Source organism: Zea mays, chromosome 4, assembly GCF_902167145.1.
Source record: "Zea mays cultivar B73 chromosome 4, Zm-B73-REFERENCE-NAM-5.0, whole genome shotgun sequence".
Lineage (NCBI taxonomy): Eukaryota > Viridiplantae > Streptophyta > Magnoliopsida > Poales > Poaceae > Zea > Zea mays.
This window is the reverse complement of record NC_050099.1, coordinates 133,822,457-133,848,573: the sequence shown is the minus strand read 5'-3', so window position 1 is coordinate 133,848,573 and position 26,117 is coordinate 133,822,457. Positions and strand designations below refer to the sequence as shown.

Genomic DNA, 26,117 nt, shown 5'->3' with positions numbered 1-26,117 from the left:
CATCAGAGAAGTGAAATACCCAGAGTGGCTAGCCAACACTGTTATGGTGAAGAAAGCCAATGGTAAATGGAGAATGTGTATTGATTTTACTGATCTCAATAAGGCTTGTCCAAAGGATGAATTTCCATTACCAAGGATAGATTCTCTGGTAGACGCAGCAGCTTCGTCAGAGCTTATGAGTCTGCTAGACTGTTACTCAGGCTATCATCAAATTTGGATGAAGAAGGAGGATGAGCCAAAAACTAGCTTCATAACCCCTAGTGGAACATATTGTTATCTTCGGATGCCTGAGGGGCTCAAGAATGCTGGAGGAAGCTTCAGTAGAATGACAATGAAGGTTCTCCATTCTCAGATAGGCAGAAATGTGCTAACCTATGTTGATGATATTATAGTAAAAAGCACCAAGCAAGAAAATCACATTGCTGATCTGCAGGAGACATTCGCTAATTTTAGACAAGCTGGTCTGAAGCTGAATCCAGAGAAGTGTGTCTTCGGAGTAAAGAAGGGGAAATTCCTTGGTTGTCTGGTCTCAACAAAAGGAATCGAAGCTAATCCAAATAAGATCAAAGCTATTCTTCGGATGGGGCCGCCAAGCACGAAGAAGGGGCTCAACGACTGACAGGAAGACTGGCATCTCTCAATCGATTCATATCTAGATCAGCAGAGAGAAATTTACCATTCTTCGAATTGTTGAAGTCAGCCGAAGTATTTCAATGGGGATCAGCTCAGCAGAGAGCCTTCAAAGAGCTGAAGCAGTATTTGATAGACCTAATGACGTTAACTCCACCAGCGCCAGGGGCTCCTCTATTGCTGTACGTGGCAGCTTCGCACTCAGCAGTGAGTGCGGCACTTGTTCAAGAAAAACTTCAGGGACAAACCAAAAAGCAAGCCCCAATATACTTCGTCTCTGAAGTTCTTAGTCTATCAAAGAAGAATTATACAGAATTGGAGAAGGTCTTATATGTCGTCTTAATGGCATCCAGGAAGCTTCGACATTATTTTCAAGCATATCATATAATTGTTCCTTCGTCACAACCTTTTAAGGATGTCATGAGGAACAGAGAAGCTACTGGAAGAATTGGAAAGTGGGCTGCGGAGCTCAATGAGTTCAGCATTGATTATGTGCACAGATCCTCAATACAGTCACAGGCGTTAGCAGACTTCATTGCCGATTGGACGTCAGGGGCTCAAGGAGAAGAAACAACTAAAGATACCGAAGTATAGACGGTATTTTGTGACGGTTCTTGGGGAACCTTCGGGGCAGGAGCAGCTGCTGTGTTAGTTGCACCCTCCAAAGTTAGAACTTGCTACGCAGCAAGACTTGATTTTAGCTGCACAAATAATATTGCTGAGTACGAAGCTTTGCTTTTGGGCCTTCGGAAGTTAAAGGCAATGGGGATTAGAAGGGCGGTTCTTAAAACCGATTCCCAGGTTATTTCTGGCTATATTGACAAGAGTTGTAAAGCAAGAGACCCGAAGCTTGAGAAATATTTAGACACGGTCCGAAGGATTGAAGCTTCCTTTGAAGGGTTTTCTGTCAAAAACATTTCTCGAGGAGAAAATGAACATGCTGATTTGCTAGCCAAGTCAGCAGCACAGGGGCTGCCCTTACCTTCGGAAGTATTTTTTGAAACAATAAAAGCACCTTCGGTTGAACTTCTTGAAAGAGCAGTCCTCAATATATCTCCTGTTCACAGTGAAGATTGGAGAACTGAGATCATTTCTTTCCTTCAGGGTAATTACCTTTCAGATGACGAAGCTTATAACAAGAGAATAGAGGCAAGAGCTCGACCATATGTCATAATAGAAAGGGAGCTGTACAAGCATGGAGTCTGTTCTCCACTACTCAAATGTTTATCCAGAGCCGAAGGTATAGAATTGATGAAGGAAATACACGCAGGCCTGTGTGGATCTCATATTGGATCTAGGCCTTTGCTGGGAAAAGTTTTTCGTCAAGGATTTTATTGGCCAAAGGCAACTTCGGATGCAGCGGAATTAGTCCAAAAGTGCGAAGGCTGTCAGAAATGCGCAAGAGATCAAAAACAGCCTTCGTCTCTGACTCAGTTAATACAACCCACTTGGCCATTGCAAAGGTGGGGCCTTGATTTGTTAGGCCCGCTACCACCAGCACAAGGAAATTTAAAATATGTTGTGGTAGCAGTAGAATATTTTTCCAAGTGGATTGAGGCGAAGCCTTTAGCCACAATAACTTCGGTTACCATTCAGAAATTTTTCTGGCAGAATATCGTTTGTCGCTTCGGAGTGCCGAAGGCCATTACTGTGGATAACAGAACATAGTTTGATGTCGAAGCTTTTAAAGAGTTCTGTGGACAAATTGGCACGAAGATTTATTTTGCATCGGTTAGGCATCCAGAGTCAAATAGACTTGTCGAAAGAGCTAATGGCATCATAATGGTGGGAATAATGAAATTAATCTTCAATCAACCCAGAGGAAAATGGCCAGATGAATTAATTAAAGTGGTGTGGAGCCACAATACAACGACATCAAGGTCAACAGGCTTTACACCATTCAAGTTATTATTTGGTGACGAAGCAATAACTCTGGAAGAAGCAAAAGCAGGATCAATAAGAACAGTGACTTCGGTAGAAGACGAAGCTGATTATTCTGTGGACAAAGATGCTATAGAAGGGATCAGGCTTCAGGCTGTGGAAAACATCAATAAATACCAAGCCGAAACAATAAAATGGCGTGATAGAAAGGTTCGGCTAAAGAATATTAAGCCAGGACATTTGGTGCTTCGGAGAGTGGCCAACCCAGACACAGTAGGCAAGCTACAGCTGAAGTGGGAAGGACCTTTTCTGGTAGTATCTTCGTCAAGACCCGGTTCCTACAGATTGAAGGATATGGACGGCAATGACATTCCTAGATCATGGAATGTGGATGAGCTTCGGCGATATTATGTCTAGCTTGATGTAATTTTTTCTATTCTTTCTTAGGGCACCCTTTTCCTTTCCAAAGGGGGAGAAAGGTTTTTAATGGGGCCACAGCATGTAATTTCTCTTTTTTTATTTCAGCTCTATAAGAGCAATATCCCCCAAAGATGTAAATGTAAAAGCTGAGAACGCACCATCGAGTGCAAAGAAAAAAGAAAAGAAAACAGGGAGAAGCTCAAAAGTCGTTCCTAAGGGAATGTAGAGCTTACAGCGAAAAATAAACGCTGATTCCGCCGAAGTAGAAGGCGAAGAAGCTCCTAAGGGAGGCTTACAGCGAAAAATAAACGCTGATTCCGCCGAAGTAGAAGGCGAAGAAGCTCCTAAGGGAGGCTTACAGCGAAATGTCAGCGCTGATACACCGAAAAATAAACGGTGAAACCGAAAAATAAGCGGCAAAGAGATTTGAGTCATTCCTAAGGGAATGAAGGCTATGATTATGGCTTCGAATATGTATTTGGGCATTCATTTGCACGATACATTACATCATGACATTTGCATTCATAAACATTCATTTAGACATACATAGGATCATTATCATCATATCATACAAAGAAGGCAGATGCTTCGGCTATGAGGATAAAAGCTTCGGGGAAAAACAGAAAGAAGAAATTTTCATGCTTCGTTGTGTACGAAAAGAAGGGAAGGTGTTTTTCGCCTTCGGCTCAAAAAGAAAATTTCGTCCACAGCAAAGCAGATCGTACACGGATAAAGGGGTAAAGATATATTACGAGGTACGCACAAATTTACAAAAATTTCTTTACAATCATATTACAAAATTTTCTCTAGAATCTTCTGCAGCAAAGTCTTTCGGAACATCTGTTAAGGCTTCAGCTCATCATTCTTTAGCTTCATCATCCTGTACATATTAAAACGGAATGAGAAAAGCGCAGAGTTCAAGGAGAAGGTAAAAGTAACAAGTATAAGTTTCTCCCTGGCTTAAGGTGGCTTCGAGCTTCGTCACCAGCCATTTTTCGCTCGCCGTTTATCCAAATTTGAGTCATAAACCTGTTTCCTATACTTCGAGCTAGGATGGGGATGTCAATCAAATCTGCTGGTGACAAACTGAAGTTTGGCCTATTAACAATTTTCCTGTGCGTGCAGCCAGTCTTCAGGAAAGCAGTAGCTGTGCCTCGAGAAGCTAACAGGCGCAGAAATCGGCATGCCCAGCGATAACTTCATCAAGCGCATCAACTTCGCCCTCAATATATTCAAAGGTGCTTGGCAGGTTTTCAACTGAAGGTGTAAACTTCTCAGAGCTGGCTCCAATTGAGTAAAAGACATCCTTCAGCCGCTGCACGCATCGGTTGCTGAAGTCTAAACATTTATCCTGAAGCTCCTTCAATGATTTCTGCAAATTTGAATTCTTCTCAATTTCGGTTCTGAGATTCGTTTCAAGATTCTTCTTTTCTTGCTCAGATTTTTCTGATTTTATGAGTAATTCGCTGTTTAATCTGTCAATTTCGGCTTGAGCTTCTGCCAGCGAACCCTCCATGGAGTCGATGACGAAGTCCTTTTTCTCCAAAGCAGCTTCGTGAACTTTGACTTTATTTTCTAGATCTTTAATTGTAGCTTCGTTTTTCTCGTCTTCGAGATCTTGTTGCATCCTCAGCACTTTACTTAGTAATATACTCTGGCATAACAACCTTCGTCAGAAAACATCTTAATTTAAAAAATAAAAAAAAAGTTAAGAGTTTTACCTTAAAATTAGCATAGAATAGGCTACCGGCGACATGTTGTTGCCGGTACCTGCAGAGGTCCGACTCAATCTTCGGCATGCCAACATTCTTCGAGAAAGTCCTAACGACCTTTGCCTCGGTTCGATTCCAAAGGCATCTCAATTTCCCTTCATTGACTCCGCCAAACAGCAAAGCCCCTGGTTTGTACCCACAGGATACAGCATATTTCTTCAGTTCTTCTTTTTCAGTTTCTGATAACTCTTGCCCTAGTATATCTTGAAAATTGAAGTTTTCCTCTTCCAAAGTATCTTCAATTTGCTCTTTTCCTTTCTCAATTGTTGTGTCCACCGCGTCCGCAACAGTTTCTTCCTCAGCCATTTTTAGAAGCATGTTATCAATATCACCAAGTGTGGTTTCTAGATCAGAATCTTCGGCGGTTTCGGCTTTGGCACCTTCGGCTTCGGTGACTTCAGCTTCGGCAGCGCCAGTGCCTTCAGTAATTGGTATTTTTGACACCGATGTCGGCGGCGGTGTCTGATGAATAACATCGGCCACTTGGATAATTCTCCGTTTTTTCAGCTTAGCAGGACTCTCTGTTGCCGAAGGCTCCTTTTCCTTCTGAAAAAGCTTCGTCAGTTGTGGCGCCAGCGGACTTAGCTTGATAGGCAAAGGTTCAGTCATTACCTTTAGAATTTCTTCCACATCGGCAGCAGAAGGCGTCGCAGGAGCTTCTCCCTCATGGCCCGACGTTTTTGGTTTCGGGGCCGTAGCTTTCCTTTTCTTTGAAGTAGTTATCTTCGGCTCAGGGCTCGGTTTTCTTTTCTCAAAAATTTCTTTGTCCTTTTTAGCCAATTTAGTAGTTTCTTTGTCAAGGACGCTGGCAACTCTTTTTCTTTTCTGGCCTTCGGCACCTCTGCCCAATTGCTCATAGTCAGGATAATCAAAATTCAAGGCATCCATCACCCGATTCATTCTTCGCTTCGGACGAGTACCGAAAGCCACAGTCATTAACTGATCTTCTTTCTTAGAATAGTTGCCAAGGATATCGTTGCACATAACCTCAATTGTGTCCAACCACTCTTGGCAAGGTGCTTTAAAATGTTTTTTAAACTTGTAATAATAAGGTAGCTGAACAAGCTCTTTCTTCTTTTTCTCCCCTTTCAGCTTTGGCATGTCCCATTCCTTCAAAGTTGGGAATACTCTGAAGGCTAAGAATTCTTGGACCATATCCCTAGTGCCAATGTGCTCTGCAACAACCCGAAATTCGCCCAGTGCAATCTTGCATGGACTATCTGGATCCATGACGCATCGGGGCCTAGTTTCTCCGAAGGTTAAACTCAAAGGACTCTGAACTAGCTTCTCCTTCTTCTCATCTACTTTGACATAAAACCATTCACTCTTCCAGCCAGCTGGCCATTTCGTACGATAGCTGATAACTGGATACTTGGCATCTTTCCGATATGCAAAATTGTAGCAGCCGAAATTATCATGCAGCCCATCTTCTCTAGCTTTTGTCTGGTAATGAAGCTCGTGTGCCCGGCAAAAACCTTCGGCAAGTGGCTCTGCCTCCTGGCTTCGGTGTGCCAGATGTAAACACTTAGCCTAACAATGGCGTTAGGAGTTAACTGATGAAGGTGAATCCCAAATCTCTCTAAAACATCTGCAATCATCCCATGCAGGGGAAATCTTAACCCTGCTTTGAAGAAGCTCTTAAAAACCACCACCTCATCTTTTTCTGGCTTCGGGGTAACTTCCTCTCCCCCGATGCGAATCAGCTCCCTTTTGTCTTCACTAAAATAGCCTAGCTTCAGTAACTTAGCCATATCACCTTCGGTAATAGTAGACTTCCCAAACTCTAAGTGGCTGGGTTTAGATGGCATTGCACCGTACTCATCTTCAAATTCATCTTCTTCAACGTCAGCTTGTTTTGCTTCGGCGGCAGATGTATCCTCTGATGTTGCCAGCCCAGACCGCCTCATTGCTTCGGAAATTGGGACAGTTTCAGTGGCTTCGGTCTCATTTCCCTCACGATCAACCCTGGAAGTGGAACGCACTCTAGCCATTTGATTATGAATTCCTAGAAGTTTTTTGAAATTAATGACCTTTTTCTGAAGCTCTTCTTGTGACGAAGCAGAATCCGAGGTGGTGCTTCGTTTGAGTGCAAGGGTCAAGCTTCGGCTATGGTTAAATTCCTGGCAGCAAAACAGTGCAATAGCAATGAATGTCGTGGTAACTTCACACCTACTCGTCTGTTTATATAGTGCTGCAGGTAAGAAGGTGAATCGTCAAGTCTCCTACACCAGACGAACAGTCGCTCGCACCCACTGAACGGTGGGCCACAAAACCCGAGAAGGTGAATCTGCATGGTGGGACCACTCCGCGCTCGGAAATTTTATCGTTTCCCGGCAACGAGCTCAGAGAAGGTGTTTTTCGAACCTTTGGCTTCCCGAAGCCTAAGAGACTTTTTCACGGATCAAGCTCGTTACGAAAAACGATCTAGCACCATGAAGGGGTTACTGTTGGGGCCATGCTTCATCGCCGAAGGTCCTGCAGGAAGAAACACCTTCGGCAAATCCGTTTAAACATAGTGCCGAAGCTACCACTCATGAAGCTTCGGTACTATAACGTATCTGAAGACGAAGGTTCGAACCGACTTAAAGATGAAATGACTTGTTAGTCCATAAGGGTCCGAGTCATAATTGTAATCTTTTGTAAGGGGCATGATTGTAATTTCTCACAGGCTGCGTTCTGTGCCTATAAATAGATGAACAGTACTCCTTTACTGTTCACGCAATCCTGTAATCATCGACGCATCACACTGGAATTATTGTTCTTTGCCAAGGCAAAGGTATAAATGTGCCTAAATATTATGTTTTAATACTTAAGTTTGTATAATAAAATATGTGTAATAATATTTGTTTTTGGTATAGAATTCTTTAATGTTTCATGTTCTAGCATTGTTTACATTGTTTTATAGAACTGATCACGAAGGTAAGACCTTCGTAATATTTTGCTTATGGTCTTCGTCCGAAGTTCATTATATCCTAAGGGAGATAATGCTTCAGCGGACGAAGGGCATTAACATTTAACATTCTATGATGCCTTGTTCTTAATTCATAGCATTTGAGAACAAGTCCCCAACACTACTTATACTTAGTAACTGCTAATAAAACTTTGACCAACTTTAAAAGCAATGCTCAGCTTTAATCATCTTCTTTGATAAGCCTTACACTTCACATTAGCTTGCACCGTAAGTGAGCTCATGCACATTATTATCAACAACTTGTTGAGCAATAAACGTATGTGAGCTCACACTTGCTGTACTCACATCCCCTAGGTCAAGGACAGGAACCACAAGATAAGGAGCATGAAGGATATCGCGATGAGTTCGTGAGAGGTCTAGGTCATCGTCTCCCAGTCAACTATAGTTGCGGAGGATCGTTGTCTTCGTATGATGTAATTATTTAGCTATTTTGTACATAATTCCTATTATATAGTAAAGATGTGATATTTGTTTCTATACCATGAGTCATCATATATGTGAGACTTGATCCTAGCACACATTTGATTCACGCTTGGGTTTGCCCATTAAATCCGGGTGTGACACGTAGCCTAGTTGGATTGCCACTAGATATATTTTTCTAAGTCATAGGAACATCCTCAAAGTTAGTCAAATTGAATTGTTGAAGAAATGGACAAGTTAGCTAAAATTGGTCTGGTGCCTGGAGCACCGGAACGGTTTGGTGGCGCACCAGATCACTTACATAGAGAAGGCTAGACTTGTTCATCTGACGGCTAGCAGACCGGACTGGTCTGATGGCGCACCGAACCATCTATGTAGAGAGGATGTAAATTGGACTTCGGTCGGCTGGCTATCCGGACCGATCAAGTGGCGTACTGGACCGTCTGGGTTCAACGGCTAGTTTCAGATCTCAATGGCTAGATTTGATGTGGTAGGGTCTGATGTGTCATCGGACCAGTTGCCAACTGCCCATCAGAACAGCTAACAGGGATCTGCTGGTGCCCCAGACCGGTACTGTTTGAGGTCTGGTGTGCCATCCGACTATGCAGTTTTTGCCCAACCACTCCAATGCATATTTGGGCAGTTAGAGGCTATAAATGCAACCCAACCATCCATACATTAAGTGCAACACCTCCCAAACACTCAAAGCCAGACAAGTGTTGCATTAGATCGATTTAAGTTAGAGAGAATTAATGCCTTGTGTTCTTGAGTTGTTGCAAGTTCTTGTGCTCTTGTTTTGGGTTTCATTCTCTCTCACACTCCCATTCACACATTTGTAAAGCTAGCAAGAGACACCTAACTCTTTGGTGATCCTTGTGGGGACTAAGTGTCCCTCGATATTGAGAAGAACACTCAACTGGTCTAAGCAACCGTTCAATAGAGGGAAAGGGTTGAAAGCTTAGTGGACTCCTCAATAGAGAGTAAGTTTTTTGGAACCGAACCAAAAACAAATCGCCTGTGTTCTATGTGTTTGATCCTCGTTTATGATTTGTTTCTTCCTCTCCCCTCTCTCGAGTTCTCTTACTTGCGCTTGATTCTATATCAACTAAGTTGCTCCCAAAGTAATTCTGCAATCATTTGAGCAACTTGTGCAAGAAGAACTCTCTCTCTCTCTCTCTCTCTCTCCCTCACTCTGATTGTTCTTATTCTTGTTCTAATGCCTAAACGGGGTTGAAGTTTGTGTTAAAAGTTATAACTTTAGGTTTCACCTATTCACCCCTCTAGGTGACTTTCAACAATCAACGACACTTAGTTAGTATGAGGCTTATATTGGCCTCGAGGTCCTTAAGGTGCCCAACCTCGTATTGCAAGAATCGTTGGGCCCCAAAACCCTCGCACAAGGGGCTTAATGCAACTAAGTGTAATCCTATCTCAAGATAGGAGAATGTGCCTAGGCCCACTGATGGCATTACAACCCCAAGGTCATGGCCCCACATCTAAAGCCCTAATGGCAAGTCCATACCACTAGCTTATCAAATAAGTCTCGGGCACAACACATTAAATGTTTGGTATGCGATATTATAGGCCTAACAAGCGTGTTGTTGCCAGGACCTAGACCACGTGGTACTTGAGACCACTATATGGCATGTGCATCAATCCTATAGCCACGCATATGCACGTGAAGTGCGCCATGAAGTATTATCGAGTACAAAAGCTACATCATACTAAACAACATGGCCTTGACACCTATGGATGTGACTTATTATACATGCCCCTGCACTAGGTATGACAACCATCTAAAAAAGGATATCTTCGATATTGTGTCACGATCGGGGGCTTCGGTATGACTCCAAGAATAGGATAAGAATAGTGTAGTTGGTCTTAGCTAGTGAAAACCCGAAGTTTATGTAACATATCCCCTCCCTTGCACTATAAAATGAAGGGACAACCGATAGAGTAATGTTTAACGGGGTCGGTTCCAGATTTGAGACCGAAATAAGGGGAGTACATTTAGATATGGACACTTGCAAAAAAAGTTTACATAGTGAGCATACATAAAGGTGGATTATGATCATTATGCTAGAACTTCCACTAGAACCAAGAGGTGATGGAGAAGGGTCATGCTTAGTGTTTGAGCTTGTAATATTTTCCACTTTTGTGTTGATCAGTAGCAAGAGGACGTGCACAAACCTCTCTAATTGTAGGCTCTGTGTCTTTTTCATTATCAACAGCATTAGGATCAATGTGTGGAAGCATTTTGGGCTTTTGGGTATACTTAGTGCCTCTTTGGAAGCACCCAATTTTTAAGAAATTAGCTTATAGAAACTAAAGTAGTTCCAATCATACCAGTTTATGTCCTAATTTCTTAAAAACCAAGAAGCTACTCTTCCTAGCTAAAACCATTTTTGTTTGTATAATTACATCATGCTCTTGTTGGTTTCATGGAATTTACATCTATTGCCACCACTTTTAAAAATAGAGAAAGGGTATGCTAGTAATTATGTACAAAAAAGCTTGAAATTGGATTCTTAGAACCTGAGTTTCAAACACTCCCAGCTTAACTTTTTTTCATAAACTAGTTTCTATAAACTGTGGATAGAAACTCGTTTTTAAAAAGGGGTAGTTGGAAACATGCCACTTAATTTTTTTGAAAAAATGGAAACTGGTTTATTTTCATACCACTACATGACATCAAAATAAACTAACCATCTAATTTTGTAAAAGTTAAGTGACATGTATACAATTAATTCTTTTAAAAAACCATGGCCCTTCCAAACGGGACCTTACAAGTGCATGTAAAAAGTGAGCTTTCAGATTCTAGCGTATGTCAAACTGCATTGTTTTTCTTGTCGTTCTGGCGTGTTTTTGGTTGACTCGACGTTCGGTAAGCAGTATAGTTAGGCTGTCTCCAGCAACGTCCTCTATATCCATTCTTTACGGTCTTTTCTAAAAGATTACATCCTCAATATCTCCTTCCTCTCCAACAACGTCCTCTAAATCACGTCCTCTATACTCAAATATCTATATTAGAGTCATTTTTTATTTTTATTTTTTGTACATACATATTTGTCATACTCTCAAATGTATTGTATATATTTTAGTTTTGCTAAACCGGTTATTTAAAGTATTCAAATGGATAGAGGACCGTTTAGAAAACTATATATATAGAGAATCCAGCAGCGTCCTCTAAATTTAGGAGAAATTTGCCATTATGGATGTCCTTAGATGCGGCTTCGACGATTTGAAGGCGTAGGCGAGGGATTCTCTATTATGGAAAACTAGAGGACAACCCACACTTCAAAATGGACATGACCATGCCATTACCAGTAGTGAACGACGATTAGGGCCGTTGAGACAGCCGTCGTCCCAGCGCCGTGAGTGCTCGCTGCTTTCCCGTCTTGTCCCTTCTCTCTCTTCTCTCCTTCTCCTCGCTTCAGAAACGGCGGGGGGAGCAGAGCACGGTTCAGAAACGAAAGAGAGTTAGAGCACGGTTCGTCGCGGGGGAAGCAGGAGAGGAGCTGACACGGCGGCGGGGGCGAGACGGCGGGGAGGCATGGACGGGCACGGCGGCGGAGCCGGTAAGCTGACGAGGACGCCGTCGCCTACCATGCGCGCGGGTCCCGGCACCGTATCGTTCCACGCGCTTGGGTGCTCTTCCAGCAGTACGTGGCCACCGGGCAGATCGAGCCGGACCTCGCCGGCGCCGCACTCACGGTGCTCGGTGATGTAGCAGCCGACGCGAAGCAGGAGCACCGCGACCCGGTGTACGCCCAGGTGCTCTCGAGTGTTCTTGGGGCGATACATGACTGGTCAGAGAAACGGCTGCTTGATTACCATGAATGGTACGGGAAGGGCATGGCTGCCACCGGCGCTGGGGCAATGGTGATTCCGCTGTCTCTGGCACTTTCCACGAGCAAGATCATCGCAGAGAGTGTGCCTGGGATGGGCATCGATCTGGCAGACTCCGAGCTCGACGGCATCGGGAGCTTCGCTGGCAACCGTGTGGAGTTTCTTTGGAGGTAATTTCCTGTTTCTGCCTCTGCTGAACTTCAGTCCACTCGGTATCAAACTAGGATGTATTCTTGCAGGAAGTGGACCTAGCAGTGTATCCAGTTCCAGCTACAAGAGCCCTATACTGAAGAAGGCTAGGATAGAGGTTAACAGGTAAATGGTTGCTCTTGGTATTACGATCATAGATAGAAATTGTTGTTTCTGAAACTGTCTGATTCTGTGTTGCAGTCGAGCAAGATTGTAGTCTGCTATGCAAAAGAATACTTTTGCGAGGTTTGCCCCCGCTACTATGCTATCAGTCCATATCGACAATGAATGGTTTCAGCAAAATGCAATTTCAATCTCTCATGTTGTTGCAGGTCATCTCAGCCAATAAGGACGACCTCTGTTAGTGGACAGCCAGTGAGAAAAACTACCATTCATAGACCCAATTCAACCGTCACCATCACCAAACCGATGGGAAAAAGCAGGCAAATTCAGAACAGCAGGCCCAAATTCTAGGAAACGATTTGCTGCGATATCGCAATTTCAACTCCAGAGCTCATATGTCCTCAGCGAGACCATGGCACGGCTCGCCAAGGACAAATCTGATGCAACGACAGGCATTGGAGAACGAGCTCGGACAAGGGAACAGCATGGTCATCCAACGAGACGACGACCCCAGCGAGACCATGGCACGGCTCGCCAAGGACACGGAGCAGCTGGCTCAGTTCGAGCTGGAGAACTTCAGCCCGGTGCTGAAGCGGTGGCACCCGTTCCCGGGCGCGTCCGCGGTGGCCACGCTCCACAGCTGCTACGGCGTCTTGCTGAAGCAGTACGTGGCCAAGGCGACGTGCCTGACCAACGAGCTCGTGCATGTGCTGCACGCGGCGGGCAGGCTCGAGAAGGCCCTGGTACCGATGATGGTCGAGGACGTGGCGGACAGCGACGACGGCGGCAGGTCGTTGGTCAGGGAGGTCGTCCCCTACGACGTGGACTCCCTCGTGGCGCGCTTCCTCAGGACTTGGATCAAGGAGAGGCTCAGGTCCGATTCTACAGCGGCGACGGCTACGCCGGCGAGTGGGCCGGCGGCCAGAGTCACGGTATCGGCGCCCAGACCTGCTCCGACGGCAGCACGTACGCCGGCGAGTTCAAGGGCGGCGTCAAGCACGGCCTAGGCTGCTACCATTTCAGGTGAACACCGTGAAGCACACAGCAGAGGAACTCGACGGCCAGGGAGCAGACGCGCGCGCAGGGAGGAACGGCTATGGAGCTTGGGCTAGCGGCTGTTGCAAGGATGAGGAAGACGGCTGCTGCATTCTAGAGAAATTTGCGCAGGAAGAGAAGAGGAGAAAAGAACGACGGCTGCTAGGAGAGAGGTAACGGATGTAGACGACGTGAGTATCCATGGTTTTAATCAAAGAGGTTACCAAGTAATGGAGTGTTCTTGTTCGTTTTAGCGAGTGGCCTATTCCCTGCCTTTCCATATCAGCTAATCCCTCGTCTACGCCTCCAAAACGTCGAAGCCGCACGTGAGGATCTCCATAATAGCAAATTTCTCTAAATTTAGAGGACGCTGCTGAAGAGCGTAGATGACCATTTAATCCTCTATATTTAGGATACATAACCTTTAGAGTATCTTGCTGGAGCTAGCCTAATGTGCAAGCAAGCGCTCGCGTGTTTCTTGATTTGTTTTTGGTGCTCCTTGGCATGAGAAGAAAGGAAAGGCTTTCGCCTAGTTTTTCCATGGTGCAGGATTGGAAAGGCTGATCAAGTGATCAGCCCACATGCCAAGGATTGCACAGACAGTCAGGCACATAGCATGAACGCAAGTCTTTTTAATAAAAAAATCAATCAAGGTTTTTGTTGTCATGACCTTCACGATTCCTTCCAAGTTTATATGTCTATAATAATGTCTGTTGGGTAGTTACAGCTCTTCCTTAAGAAAAAAAAAAACTACTTTTACCTTTCCAAACTAAAAAGAGAGATATTTTTTACAACTAAAATGTCAAAACCAAAGAAATAGCGTTCTAGTTGTTTTTAAATGTGATGTTATATTTTATATACGTATGAAGCAATTGCCAATATTATAACAACTTACTCCATGTAGAGTATCCACAGAAAGTACATTTTTAGGAAAATAAACGGTTTAAGTTTTATTTCTTACTCTAATTTAAAATAGACTAATTATGAATTTTTAGATACAAACAAGAATTTTATTATTCTGAATTCAGTGAATATATATATAAAATTTCAAACTGCCACAGGACTAAACTTATTCGGTTTTCAAAGGTTGTGTGACCAAAGTAATGTTTGTTTTCAAGCTCAAGGAATAAAATTGGGCGTCAATGATAATGGTTAAAATGGACTGGTTCCAAAAAAGACAAATATGACTAGCTCTCTGTTTTGAGCTCAGAAGGCTCAAGTCTTTGTTATGAGACGGTATATCTTGGCATTTAGACATTACATTCATCCGTTCATGTTCATAATCACCATACACAGAAACACTCACAATACTGTCAATACACATTTACTTATTAACGGGTAAAGTGATCCCATGAACCAATGTCTAAGTTGGTTCAACCAAAATGATGAACACGCTCAAGATAACCGATTTTGACGCCCAGGGGCCGGCCAAGGATCACAACTCCGTCGGCAACTGTTGCGTAACGCAGATTGCAAATTTTGACCAGAATGATGGTTAACGCATGTCGATGTGGAGTTAAAAACCAGCCCATCCAGATGGTTGCTCTACCTTCTTGGCCACACCAGAATTAAATCTTTGGGATGAGCTCCCTTGGGCAGCCCTGTTGATCTGTGTAGCAGCCTTTACTGGTGCTGACGATGTTCTGAAACTATCAGTACCAAAACCCCACGCGTCGGGGGAAGCACCTGATGTTGTGTTCTTGGTTATGTTTTGGCTTCCGTTAGTTCCATGATCGACCTTTGGTCGGGCCTGAGTCTGTGTATCAGGGAAAGCCTGCCATGTTTTGACGTCAGAACTGGCTGATGAGGTATTGCTAGCAAGCATCCCTTGTTCAAGCTCCCACAAGGTTCCTTGGATCTTTTCCTTTCGCTGCATGAATTATAAACCTTATGTAAGATATTAATAAACTTCAGGACAGTGAAATATGTTGCGTTAGACATAGGTGTAGGTTAATCACCTGAGATCCAGAGTCTTGTGTCCTTGAGCTGACTTTGTTTGAGGGAGGCGTTGCCTCAGCAAGGGTGCGCTTCAGCTCTTGGATCTCCTGACGCTGTGATCGGCAGATTGCAGATAACTTTTCATACTTGGCTGTCATCTCAGCCTTTTCTAATGTGGTTTTCTTCAACTGCTCCTTCAGACTGGACACTTCAAGTTCAAGTTCGGATGCCTTACCAACGGCAATGTTGAGATTGTGAGTGTCAAAATCTGCAACAAAGATGTTGAATGGATCTTTATCACATTTTGGCTTGGGTTGAGGTTGTTGCACTTTAGTTTTCACAGAATTATGTATCTCCGTGTCAGAGACACCTCTGAAACCATCATTGGACAAGGAGTTATTCGGTGTTTTGCTTATTCGTGACGTCTGACCAGAATGACCATGCCTATCACCAGGAATACTGATGCTGGTGTCCACCCGACTTTGGTTCTGCTTTGATGACAATGATACCTTACTTGGCTCCTCGTCAAACAAAGGATTCCTATTATCTGCAGCTTGAGCACCTTGTGCATGCTGTGTTGCCCAAAATGCACCTAAGGGTGCATCTCCTGCCTTTGAGCTTCCATGCGATAGAGAACTATTAGATTGCTCTCTTGGAGGTGGAGGAGGGTTCCTTCTAGGCATCACATGTGCCCTTTTATGAGCACCTACACAAGCGAAAAAGATGATCCGCAAATAAACATTATTTGGACATTGATATCCAAAAAATGCGTCAGTAAAATGACCTCAGTCATCGATTACACTATTGATTGCAGAGAACATAAGTCATTCTAAAATATTTTAATGCTCCTTACAGAACACTGCATGCAGTATAGATATGACAGAGAAGAAGGATGGTGGCGATTGTTATGAAGGAATGTACAGAATCATCAAAAGAGGATAGGATATTTCAGGAGTGTGTTAGAGTATGTGTAGTAGTAATTATCAAAATTGGAGGCCAGGCCACAAAAACAAGAAATATTTAAATATGATAATAAGGAATCCATAGACTGTTGAATTCTTGTCGAAGACCACTAACCCAGGAAAATGAACATAATGCATAGCATTGAACCCTACTGCATTTATCTATCAAAGCTGCACCAATTTCTATCGGTACATGTCAGGTATTTCTATGTCACTAGGTAATGTTAGGTTTTCCCTGGATCAAGAGGCATAACATACACACACCTTTTCTGTCCTCAAGGACCACTTTTCAATTGACAAACATGTGAAACAAAATATCATCAGTAAAGATTTGACCCCATACTATATTACTATCTAAAAAGCATTTCAGTAAGTACTGGAATCAATTGTAACCCAACATGATCAATGAAGTGTCCTACTTGTACAGATAAAATTTCTTCTAGCACCTCACCTTCATCTTGCAAACTCAAGGAAACGGCTGGCGAAGGTCCGTCAGGTAAACTTTTTTGTAACTCAAGCGGCAGTAGCTCATTAACACGAAACCAGACCTGTCAAATATACAGAATATAGCATAAGCCAAAGAAAACAATTTATCTGATTCCTAGGGCTACATGCAACAGTCTATTACTAACCTAGTACCATGGAGATGAATGGCCAATCAATCAAACTCTTGCCTGTGTGATGTCTGGTCGGGAATTTGGAGAGGCTTCCAGCATATCTTTGATCAACCCTGTGACAGCAGTGCTATACTTGGGTTGCTCAGGGATACGATAATTGCCATTGAGTATCTGCAACTTGGATTCTCCATCAAATGCAGACTTGAAGTAGCATATTCTATATAGAAGGCACCCCAAAGCCTGCCAGTGGTAGGTAAAAAGAAAAAGGTTACAAATTATATTCTATATAGAAGGCACCCCAAAGCCTGCCGGTGGTAGTTAAAAAAAGTTAAAATTTATATTATCCTAGTCGGTTACCCGTGCGTTGCGACGGCTCACAACAATACTCACATAAATTATCCACCAAAAAGATCTCAAAATTTTTTATTGATTGTCTCCGCTCTTCGCATAATATTTTTTATAAACGCACGGATACCATAGGCAGCAAATCAGAGATTCTCATCCCTCGTCTCCCTCACTTCCAAGGTTAAGTAGAGCAGGAGGAGAAGGGAAGAGGTGGACATACATGTTCGTTGCCGGAGAAGGTCACGACAAAAACATGGGTATCTTGAGACGACATAGGTAGTATACCGCTAGATATATAGGGAGAGCACGCAAGCGGAGAAAGAAGCCTAGCCGAAGCAGCTCCAAACCGAGAGGCACCCGCACCAGGCGTCAATCCGAGAAGGGCGAGAGAATGCGAGTGTTTTTCCCATCCTTGGACCCGCCGAAGCGACACAACACCACCACCAACTCCGTAGCATATATGCCGACTGCTGGCACGCCGCACGCTACGGGCCTTGGTTGTCCAATTTCTCAGATCTGGACTCCTCATCGCCAAGATAACCTAAGTGTGGCAGGCGCCACCATGTCCTCCTTGACGACACGCACGGAGAAAGACCAGGAGCATGACCGACTCGCGCCGTACCCGCGTCGACGAGCGTCAGTCGGCTCGCGGCTGCGACCGTGGGCAGGGGGCAACAGGTTGGGGAGGAAGAATAGGGCGAAGGCCGGGAAGATGAACGGGACGTCCAACGACGGCGAAAACGATGGTGCGCGCATGATGTAAAACGTCCTCGTGGATGTGCAATAGCTATTGCGCGAGTCGGTGTCGGGGCTGGTGTCGGACGAATACGAGGAGGAGGCACATGCTCCTACGCCCTCTGCCGAGAATGGGGTGGCGCGGAGGTGGAGGCATGAGGGGAGAGAGAAAAGAAGTAGAATGTCAAATGAGGTGGTGGCAACTGAGGCGAGGACCATCATTATCGCGCGGAGGTATAGATGACCAAATGGGTCGTGTCTGGCGAGCTAGCCCGAGGCACGACCCATTTATAGTGACTGGGCCAACCCGACATGAGTGTCGTGCGGTGCTTGGGCCGTAGCCTCGGCTCGTAGTGCTGGCCCGACCCGACATGATTATTTTTTTATTTTACAAAAAAACATATATACGTATGTACAATTTATATTCAATATTATAAACACCTAAGCATGATGTTCTACTGGTTAGACAGCTTCACTCAGTGTCTCCCACCCTTCTTCCCTTTTTCCATCAGGGTGTGGGTTCAAACCCCACCTCCTGCACCGCTCTTTAATATTTTACGCTGAGTTGATTTGGAAAAAATGTAGGGACTTTCTTTGTAAAAATATAACGCAGGCCGACCGTTGAAACTGGTGCTTTAAGTATAGTAGAAATATAGAAGGCAACACAAAGCCTGCCAGTGGTAGGTAAAAAAAAAGGTTACAAATTACTTCACTCTTCGCCAATAGCCCAATAATTAATGTTAAATATAATGTGACACTAGAGCCAAATCATTATTAGCAATCAACCATCAACATGGAAAAAAACAGATGCCATTAAACTTTTTACGAACTTAATTTGCCTGTCTCTAATAATTAAACGAATAACATAACCTTATATGTAGTGTTTGCTTAAGATTTGGAGACATGTATACTGAAGGCCATATATGCCCATGTTCATATGCTTTGCACTTACCCAAATGTCAACTTTTTCGCTAATAACTTCTCTTCTGTAGAGATCCCACATCTGAAAAGCCATCATGAAATCATTGGAATCTGTACAAAGTTATCTTATTTTAAATCCAGCGTGCAGACATCTGGTCTGTTACCTCTGGGGGCCTGTAGGCTGGGGTTGTATGCTTCCTGATGACATCTTCCTCAATGCCCATCTCTTCTGGTTTGTTAAAGCATTTGTGATTAGTTGATGTGCTTCCAAAATCACATATTTTCCATACACCGTCACAACCAAGAAGAACATTTTCAGCTTTCAGATCCCTAAACAATATGGCACAAAGGTTGACCGTGAGGATATATTTGTTCATAGTTGATACATACTTATAACTTCTTAACTTGCTTTAGGAACTGCAAACAAGCCCCTCGCACCTACTATGACACACTGTTACATGAAATAACTGTTTATAGATAGTATTTTCCCTCCCACAGTTCCAGCTACGAGGTATATAAATTTCAACCCAACTCAGAATATTAGCTGGATACATATATGGTACACTAAAGAAAACAATACTCATTTTGCATTAATTTGAAAAACCCCGTCTGAATAGTGAAACAGAACAGCATAAACACTATCATACCTATGTGCAATTGGCGGTGATTGTCCATGCATAGCAAAGACAGCATTGCAGACATCTCTGAAAATCAAAAGCACCTTCTTCTCCTCATAGTAACCACTACCTCTGCTCTCCATTGCACTAACCAAAGACTTCTCACAGAACTCCATTACAAGAAGTGCCTCTTTTGTACGACCCATGTCAAAAACATCATGGGCAACAAGTGTGACCACATTAGGATGCCCTTTGAGGAGGTTCATAACCTGGATCTCCTTCATGACAAGATCAAGCGATTCTGAGTCATTGCAAATAATGTGCTTTAGTGCATACATCTTTGATGGATGTACTGTGTCACATGCCAGATATACACAAGAGAAACCTCCTTGTGCAATGGCATTTTGTACTGTGATCTTCAAATTTCCAACATCAATAGTACGACCATCCAACCCACTCTGTGCTTTACCTCCAAAGGGATTGAGTTTCCACATTATTGGAATACCGAGACAAATGATGAAATACCAGTACTTATTTTGTTCAGTACGGTTCTCCAATGTTTCTGTGTCAACCAAAGGGCAACAAAATAAAACTTTGATAAGAAGCCACCTAAACATGAAGACAGCCATGTATAAAAGGTGAATGGAGTAACCATTGAAACAATTTTGCACTCATGGTAAATTATCCAATAGAAGAAACAAGTCTAATGTTCTGAATTCATGAAATGCAAACAGTGCTTCTCTCGATGGAGGTCGCTGAGAAAATATGCAAGATATATGACCATGAGCCCATTAGTACCAGATCAAATGACGTACTATCTCAGAACTATACACATCAAAAACAAGCCTATGACTTGATATTCTAAAGGTAAATTCACTTATTTTTTTGCTATTTATGAAATTAATGAAACTTAAATTCATTCCCATTTGTAGGAATGATGCCCCCTTCAGTTTTCCGCATGAAGTGCTATCAAGCATAGGCGTGAGGACCAAGATCCATCTTCCACACTCTATACAAGTAGACCATCACCTGATAAGGATTCTGCACCTATGATGCGCGGATACTTCACAAAACTCACGTACCCGTGTTAGATACCGTATCGGATACCAATACTTCGTGGGTACTCCCGGATACGTATCGAATATTTTTGCGATTTTAAATAAATAAATAAAAATCGGATACTCCTAGGACACCTTCCTGATACCTGCAAGATACCTACCTTCGTAAGTTCGTATACAACCGTTCGACACAGTCGTGCTCCTATATCGAGCAGCCAAAGGCCCAAAGACGACAATTTATGCCGCTAGCCCGCCACCACCCACCGAATTATGCCGCTAGTCGCCGGTCGGCGATTTGAGCCACCATACGACAATTTGTGAGTTTGTGGCTGACGACACCGTGGACTATGGTGTCAGGGCCTAACGAGGCCTGCGGAGGGGCTGCGGCAGCAACAGACATGGGCCCTCCAAGGGGGATTAGATAAGGATAGTTAGAGATAAGATTAGAAGATTAGTTGAGATTATTTAGGAGATTAGTTGAGATTATCTAGGAAGGTTATCAGTTAGTAGTTGTTGAGAGTTTTTAGGAGAGTTTTAAGGAGATAAGGATATCTAGCTAGATAGGGGCAGCCAGCTGGCCTATTTATGTAATCAATGGATGAGAAATAAAGTAGGCAAGAATTAGAAGGAGAAACCCTCCTCTTGCTCGGCCGTGGGCAGAGGCCCCCGGCCGACGTTCCTGCCCATCGATACCCCTCTCCAATCCCTCACCGATCCAGCGACCATAACACTTGGTATTCAGAGCCAATTTTTTTCCCGTCGCCCTTTCACCACGTCTGTTCCTGCGTTGTTCGCCCGCAACACGCAGCCACCACCACATCTTCGCCATGTGTCTGCCACATCTACGTCGTCGCTCACCACCACACCACAACCAGCACGTGTACAACCGACCCGCCAGCGCCAACACACGATCCCTCACGCACAGGCCGGCGACCCACTCAGCGCCCCCCACTAGGCCACTTCCACGCCGGAGGCCTCGCCGCTCTGGGTCCGCCGCTGCCGCCTCCACCTCCACACTGGCAGGTTGCATCAGCCTCCGCGCCGTTGGGACGCCTCCGCCCCGCACGGTCAGGACGCCACCTCCGCACCACGCTGTGGGCGCCACTGTGGGTTGCCTAGACCCAACGGGACCCGATGTCGAGCGGTAGTGGCTCGTCCGGGCGCGCAGCCCCGTTGTACGCACCGGAAGACCCATCGCTGCCCAAGCCGTGGTGCGGCCTCGTCGACGACATCATCGGCTACTACTGGAACCCCTACACCAACGTCACGCAGTACGAGCAGCCCACGGTTGCACATCTGCCTCTCGTGGGTCCTTGGGTTCCTGACCAGGCGTACTTCGACGATCTATTTGTGAGGCTCAATGCAATCAGCATGGCGCTCTCCAGCAGCATGCCAGCACCAGCGGCCTAGCCGCCGTCGCCCGCTCCGGCACCTACATCTTCGTGGGCGGCGATGCCTACCAGTTGCGTTGCGCCCTTAGGGCCGTCTTCATCACCAGTTGCATGGCTGACGACGCCAGAGGCAACCATACCAGGACCGGTGTACCAGCCCCTAGCGCCGACCCTCGTTGCTGCTACCATGTCGACGATGCAGCACCCCCCCCTCCCCCATCTACGATGGCAGCGATGACCCTCTGGGGTGGTTCAACGGCTGCGAGCAGTTCTTCTAGAGCCAGCGCACTCTGGAGTCCGACAAGGCCTGGCTAGCATCGTATCACCTCACCGGCCACGCACATACGTGGTTCTGGCGGCTGGAACGCGACGAGCATGAGGTCACGTGGCCACAGTTCAAGATCATGTGCCAGCAGCGCTTTGGTTCCCTTGTAGCAGTGGCGACTTCTGCTGCCATGTTTGTCGTGCCCTCGTCGTCGACACCGCCCCCGTCATCAGGGGCAACCATCACCGCTACCCTTGAACCCAAGAGCGATGTCCAGGAGAGGGTGGTTACTTCGCGACAGACGGCGGCGACCGTCCACCTGAAGGCTGCAGCACGCGGTTTCCTAGCACGTCGACGGGTGAAGCAAATGATGGGGGTGCTCCATTGCGGGGGAGTCAAAGCTGCACCAGTGCGCCCAGGCAACGTCGTGGTTGTTCACCTCCGCGTACAAGAGACTGCAAGACATGGCGCCCCTCTACAACGCTCTGTCCAGCACTGGCCTTCATCTGCGGCGACCGGGCAACTACCACGACTACTCTCCTTCGTACAAGGGGGTCTGCTGGCCTCGCCACCATCTGCTCCAGCCACCACCCTATGCGCACTAGTGGTCGCGAGACCATGAGGGGCTGCATTGCACGGGATTCACTTGCTGCAAGCAACACCAACGTTAGCCTCCATGGGCCCGCCTCCAAAGGCCGTTGTGTCTTTACCTCCGTGGTTCCGGCTCGCGCTCTCCTCTTCGTTGTGCAACGTTTCCTTCGGACACGGGATGATGCTTGCAGTTGTAGTATATTTAGAATAATTAAAAGATGAGCCGAGATGTAAAAGGTTCCTTTTTCAGTGATGGGCATTACAGGTCGTTTGTTGGACTGCAGTTCAAGGACGAGCTGCTTGTCTAGAGGGGGTGTAGTGTCAGGGCCTAAGGAGGCCCACGGAGGGGCTGCAGCAGCAGCCATGGGCCCTCCAAGGGGGATTAGATAAGGATAGTTAGAGATAAGATTAGAAGATTAGTTGAGATTATTTAGGAGATTAGTTAAGGTTATCTAGGAAGGTTATCAGTTAGTAGTTGTTGAGAGTTTTTAGGAGAGTTTTAAGGAGATAAGGATATCTAGCTAGATAGGGGCAGCCAGCTGGCCTATTTATGTAATCAATGGATGAGAAATAAAGTAGTCAAGAATTATAAGGGAGAAACCCTCCTCTTGCTCGGCCGTGGGCAGAGGCCCCCGGCCGACGTTCCTACCCATCGATACCCCTCCCCAATCCCTCACCGATCCAGCGACCATAACATATGGGGTGTGGGTCTATGGATGTCGTTGCCGACCTGTGTCATGGTGCTGCCCAGGGTCGTACCTAAAGGGGGTCGAGCCGGGCGGTCGCCCAGGGCCCCCAAAATATTGGGCCCCTCAAGTATATACTAAGGTATAGTACTTAGTTATTTAATTTATCCAAACAGTGTTTGTTTGGTTAGCCCAACCGTTTAGCAGTCCAGCCTCTACTATCTTGCTCACGTAACATAAGTCGGAAGCAGCTACTAGCCTGCTCACGTAAGCCAATTCCCAAGTCAGGACTCAGAACAGAATACAACCAAAAAACATAATTCCCACCGCGGTGCCGCCACCATGTCTCCAAAGGACCGAAGAGTCCAGATAGGACTACAAATGCCAGAACACGTCATCGACGATCGACCTTCGCACATACGCGTATACCATAGGCAGTAGCTAGCTAATTGTGTTTTGTCATTATCGAAATATGTGTTTATAATTATACATATGCACATATATAGTTATTATATACACATGGGTCAAAAGGGCCTCCATATAAACTTTCGCCCAGGGCCCCTGAAATCTCAGCACGGCCCTGGTGTCGCCCACTGATCTACAAATCGACGTCAGTGTGTGTCGTAGCTGTGTACCCTTGCCACAAACCGACCTGCGGGTCCATGTTCTTCCTCCCTTGGTTCTCAAACTCCTTGTTTCTCAATCTACTGGCTGCTACTTCTCTGGCTTGATGGAATATTATCGTCTGTTAGAACCTAAAGACTAAAGTTCCTAGGTTTGATGGCTTGATGGCCTGAACTTTATTATCTATGTACTCGTTGTGAACTTGTGTGGTCCACTATTCCAGCATTTAATTTTTTATAATACTACCTCCATTCTCGAATATTTGTCGCCCACTAGTTTATTTTTGAACTAAACGACAACAAATAAAAAAGAACAGAGGAAATATATATTTGTGTATCGCCGTATCGGTGTTTTTTCAGAAATAGTGCATTAGGGTATCGGCGTATCAAGTTTCCGTCTCGCCGTATCAGTAACATAGTTCTGAACCGTTCTGATGATTGTAGCGACACACCTATTGTTCGAATAACCACTGGTGCCCGTTAAATATCTGCACAATAACGATAAATCGCCCACGTCACCTAGATAAGCCAAAATAGCGAACCAGATGCAGCTCTGCTAAGCTAGGGTCGCATGGAGCCCACGCATAAGTTTTGTCGGGCTAATATCAGGCGATCTCGAGGGAATAGCTAGATGCTGGCTCAAATAAACACCCAGACGAAGGAATCTAGATAACCTGATGTTCGTGCTCCAGAGCTAGACTTCAGCAATACTAAAAACCCACTACAATTTCACCGCAAAGCTCGAGTGCGAAGCGCAGATCACCGCGATCCCGCGCGCATTCACACGGACAACGGAGACGGTTCCCACTTACCACGCAAAATGCAGGTCCGGCTCCGATCCCTCCCAGGCAAGCCAATCTAACCACTGCCCCGATGTCCCTCGTTCCTTGCTACTGAAGCTCGCCGAATCTCGGTAAGAAGGCGCACCTTTTAGATCGGAGGCAGAGGCGCGCGGTCGCCGTGGGCTCCGGCGCCGGTGGCGTCAGATGGGGGGCGCGATCCCGTCTGGAGATTCGGCGCCCGGGCGCAGTCTGACGAGCCCGAGTGCCCGACGGGAGAGGAGGAAGCAAGCAAGCAAAAGCCGAGACGTGGGTGGAGCCGTGGCGATGGCGAAGTGGTGGCCTGGTCGTGGGTGGTGGCCCTGGTTGGGGTGTGGCCACAAATAGATTTCTTGTCGAATATTTTTTGTTCGTCGTCCATTTTATTTTTCTTTTGTATACGTGCTAGGTACTAGCTCTATGTCGGTGGTTTTTTTCTAGAGTGCCAAAAATGTTTAACGCACCAGTAGTAGCACTAGCACGTGCACGCACGCACGCACCTATACATAAAAGACGCCGTTGATTTTTTTTAACTTTTAATCAAATTACTGTTTTGAATTTTTATCCTAAATTTGGCCGGCTCCTCTTACTAAAAATCATAATTACTATTAATTTTTATTGTGATATTATTTAGCATATAATATATTTTAAATTTAGTTTTGATTTTTTTTTTATTTTAAAAAAATAAATAAGACGAGCTGACCAATCGTGTCAGAAAAAGATCAAATAAATTATAATTTAAACGAAGGGATATCATTTATTTTGTTATAATTTATTTTATTTATTTTGTTATAGTTTATTTTAGCACTTAAGCGTGACTCCAAATTTTATATTTTAAAATAAATATTTTGAATAAGACTTGGTGATAAAGTTTTGGAAAAAAGCCAATGACATGATATATTTGTGAACAGAAAGAGTATATGTTTGGCTTAACAATACTTTCATATTTCCATCTTTAGTGTTGGGTAATAATAATTTGTTAGTTGGCTACTATTAGCTCTAGCAGTTTTCAAACATAATTTAAAAAATTGTTAGTGGAATTAGCTGACTAACAAATAGTTGGCTAACTATTAGTGTCGGCGTTTCGACCCCGGGGGGTCTCTGAACCGACGAGTGAATTGTCGCCGCGTGTCCCAGCCCAGATGGGTCGGCGCGAGACGGAGCACGAAGGGGGGAAGAGACAGGCAAAGGGGAAACCCGCGACCTTCGTGTTGCCCTGCGCCCAGGTCGGGTGCGCTTGCAGTAGGGGGTTACAAGCGT

The 26,117-nt window shown here is 45.0% G+C and overlaps 2 protein-coding genes across 4 annotated transcripts; one reads left to right on the top strand and one right to left on the bottom strand.

Annotated features, from left to right (window-relative positions):
- Window positions 1–11,453: 11,453 nt before the first annotated feature.
- LOC103653694 (uncharacterized) lies at window positions 11,454–13,910 on the top strand. Of its 2 annotated transcripts, XM_035967327.1 has the most exons (4): window positions 11,454–12,113; window positions 12,183–12,258; window positions 12,334–12,378; window positions 12,465–13,910. In XM_035967327.1, exon 4 carries the CDS (start codon window positions 12,651–12,653, stop codon window positions 13,260–13,262), a length of 612 nt encoding a protein of 203 aa, XP_035823220.1. In that variant the 5' UTR covers window positions 11,454–12,113; window positions 12,183–12,258; window positions 12,334–12,378; window positions 12,465–12,650; the 3' UTR covers window positions 13,263–13,910. The 2 variants fall into 2 exon arrangements, with proteins under 2 accessions (XP_035823220.1, XP_020408194.1); XM_020552605.3 differs by having other exon boundaries at window positions 12,334–13,910.
- A 538-nt stretch (window positions 13,911–14,448) lies between these two features.
- On the bottom strand, window positions 14,449–25,210 carry LOC100304212 (putative protein kinase superfamily protein). Of its 2 annotated transcripts, none has more exons than XM_035966987.1 (8): window positions 24,967–25,210; window positions 19,456–20,034; window positions 18,973–19,138; window positions 18,840–18,890; window positions 16,865–17,047; window positions 16,642–16,738; window positions 15,249–15,934; window positions 14,449–15,160 (listed from the first exon to the last, which is right to left on the bottom strand). In XM_035966987.1, the coding sequence occupies exons 2-8, from the start codon at window positions 19,917–19,919 to the stop codon at window positions 14,807–14,809; spliced, it is 2,001 nt and encodes a 666-aa protein (XP_035822880.1). In that variant the 5' UTR covers window positions 19,920–20,034; window positions 24,967–25,210; the 3' UTR covers window positions 14,449–14,806. The 2 variants fall into 2 exon arrangements, with proteins under 2 accessions (XP_035822880.1, NP_001348316.1); NM_001361387.1 differs by having other exon boundaries at window positions 14,451–15,160; window positions 19,456–19,987; window positions 24,967–25,084.
- Between the last annotated feature and the right edge of the window lie 907 nt (window positions 25,211–26,117).

Excerpts from the sequence above, each read along its gene's own strand:
- LOC103653694 (XM_035967327.1), top strand. The coding sequence starts at position 12,651 with ATGTCCTCAGCGAGACCATGGCACGGCTCGCCAAGGACAAATCTGATG.
- LOC100304212 (XM_035966987.1), bottom strand. The coding sequence starts at position 19,919 with ATGTGGAAACTCAATCCCTTTGGAGGTAAAGCACAGAGTGGGTTGGAT. Across the intron at positions 16,739-16,864 it reads CCCGACCAGACATCACACAG|GTCTGGTTTCGTGTTAATGA; the intron begins GCAAGAGTTTGA and ends TATATTTGACAG. Across the intron at positions 15,161-15,248 it reads CACAAGACTCTGGATCTCAG|CGAAAGGAAAAGATCCAAGG; the intron begins GTGATTAACCTA and ends TAATTCATGCAG.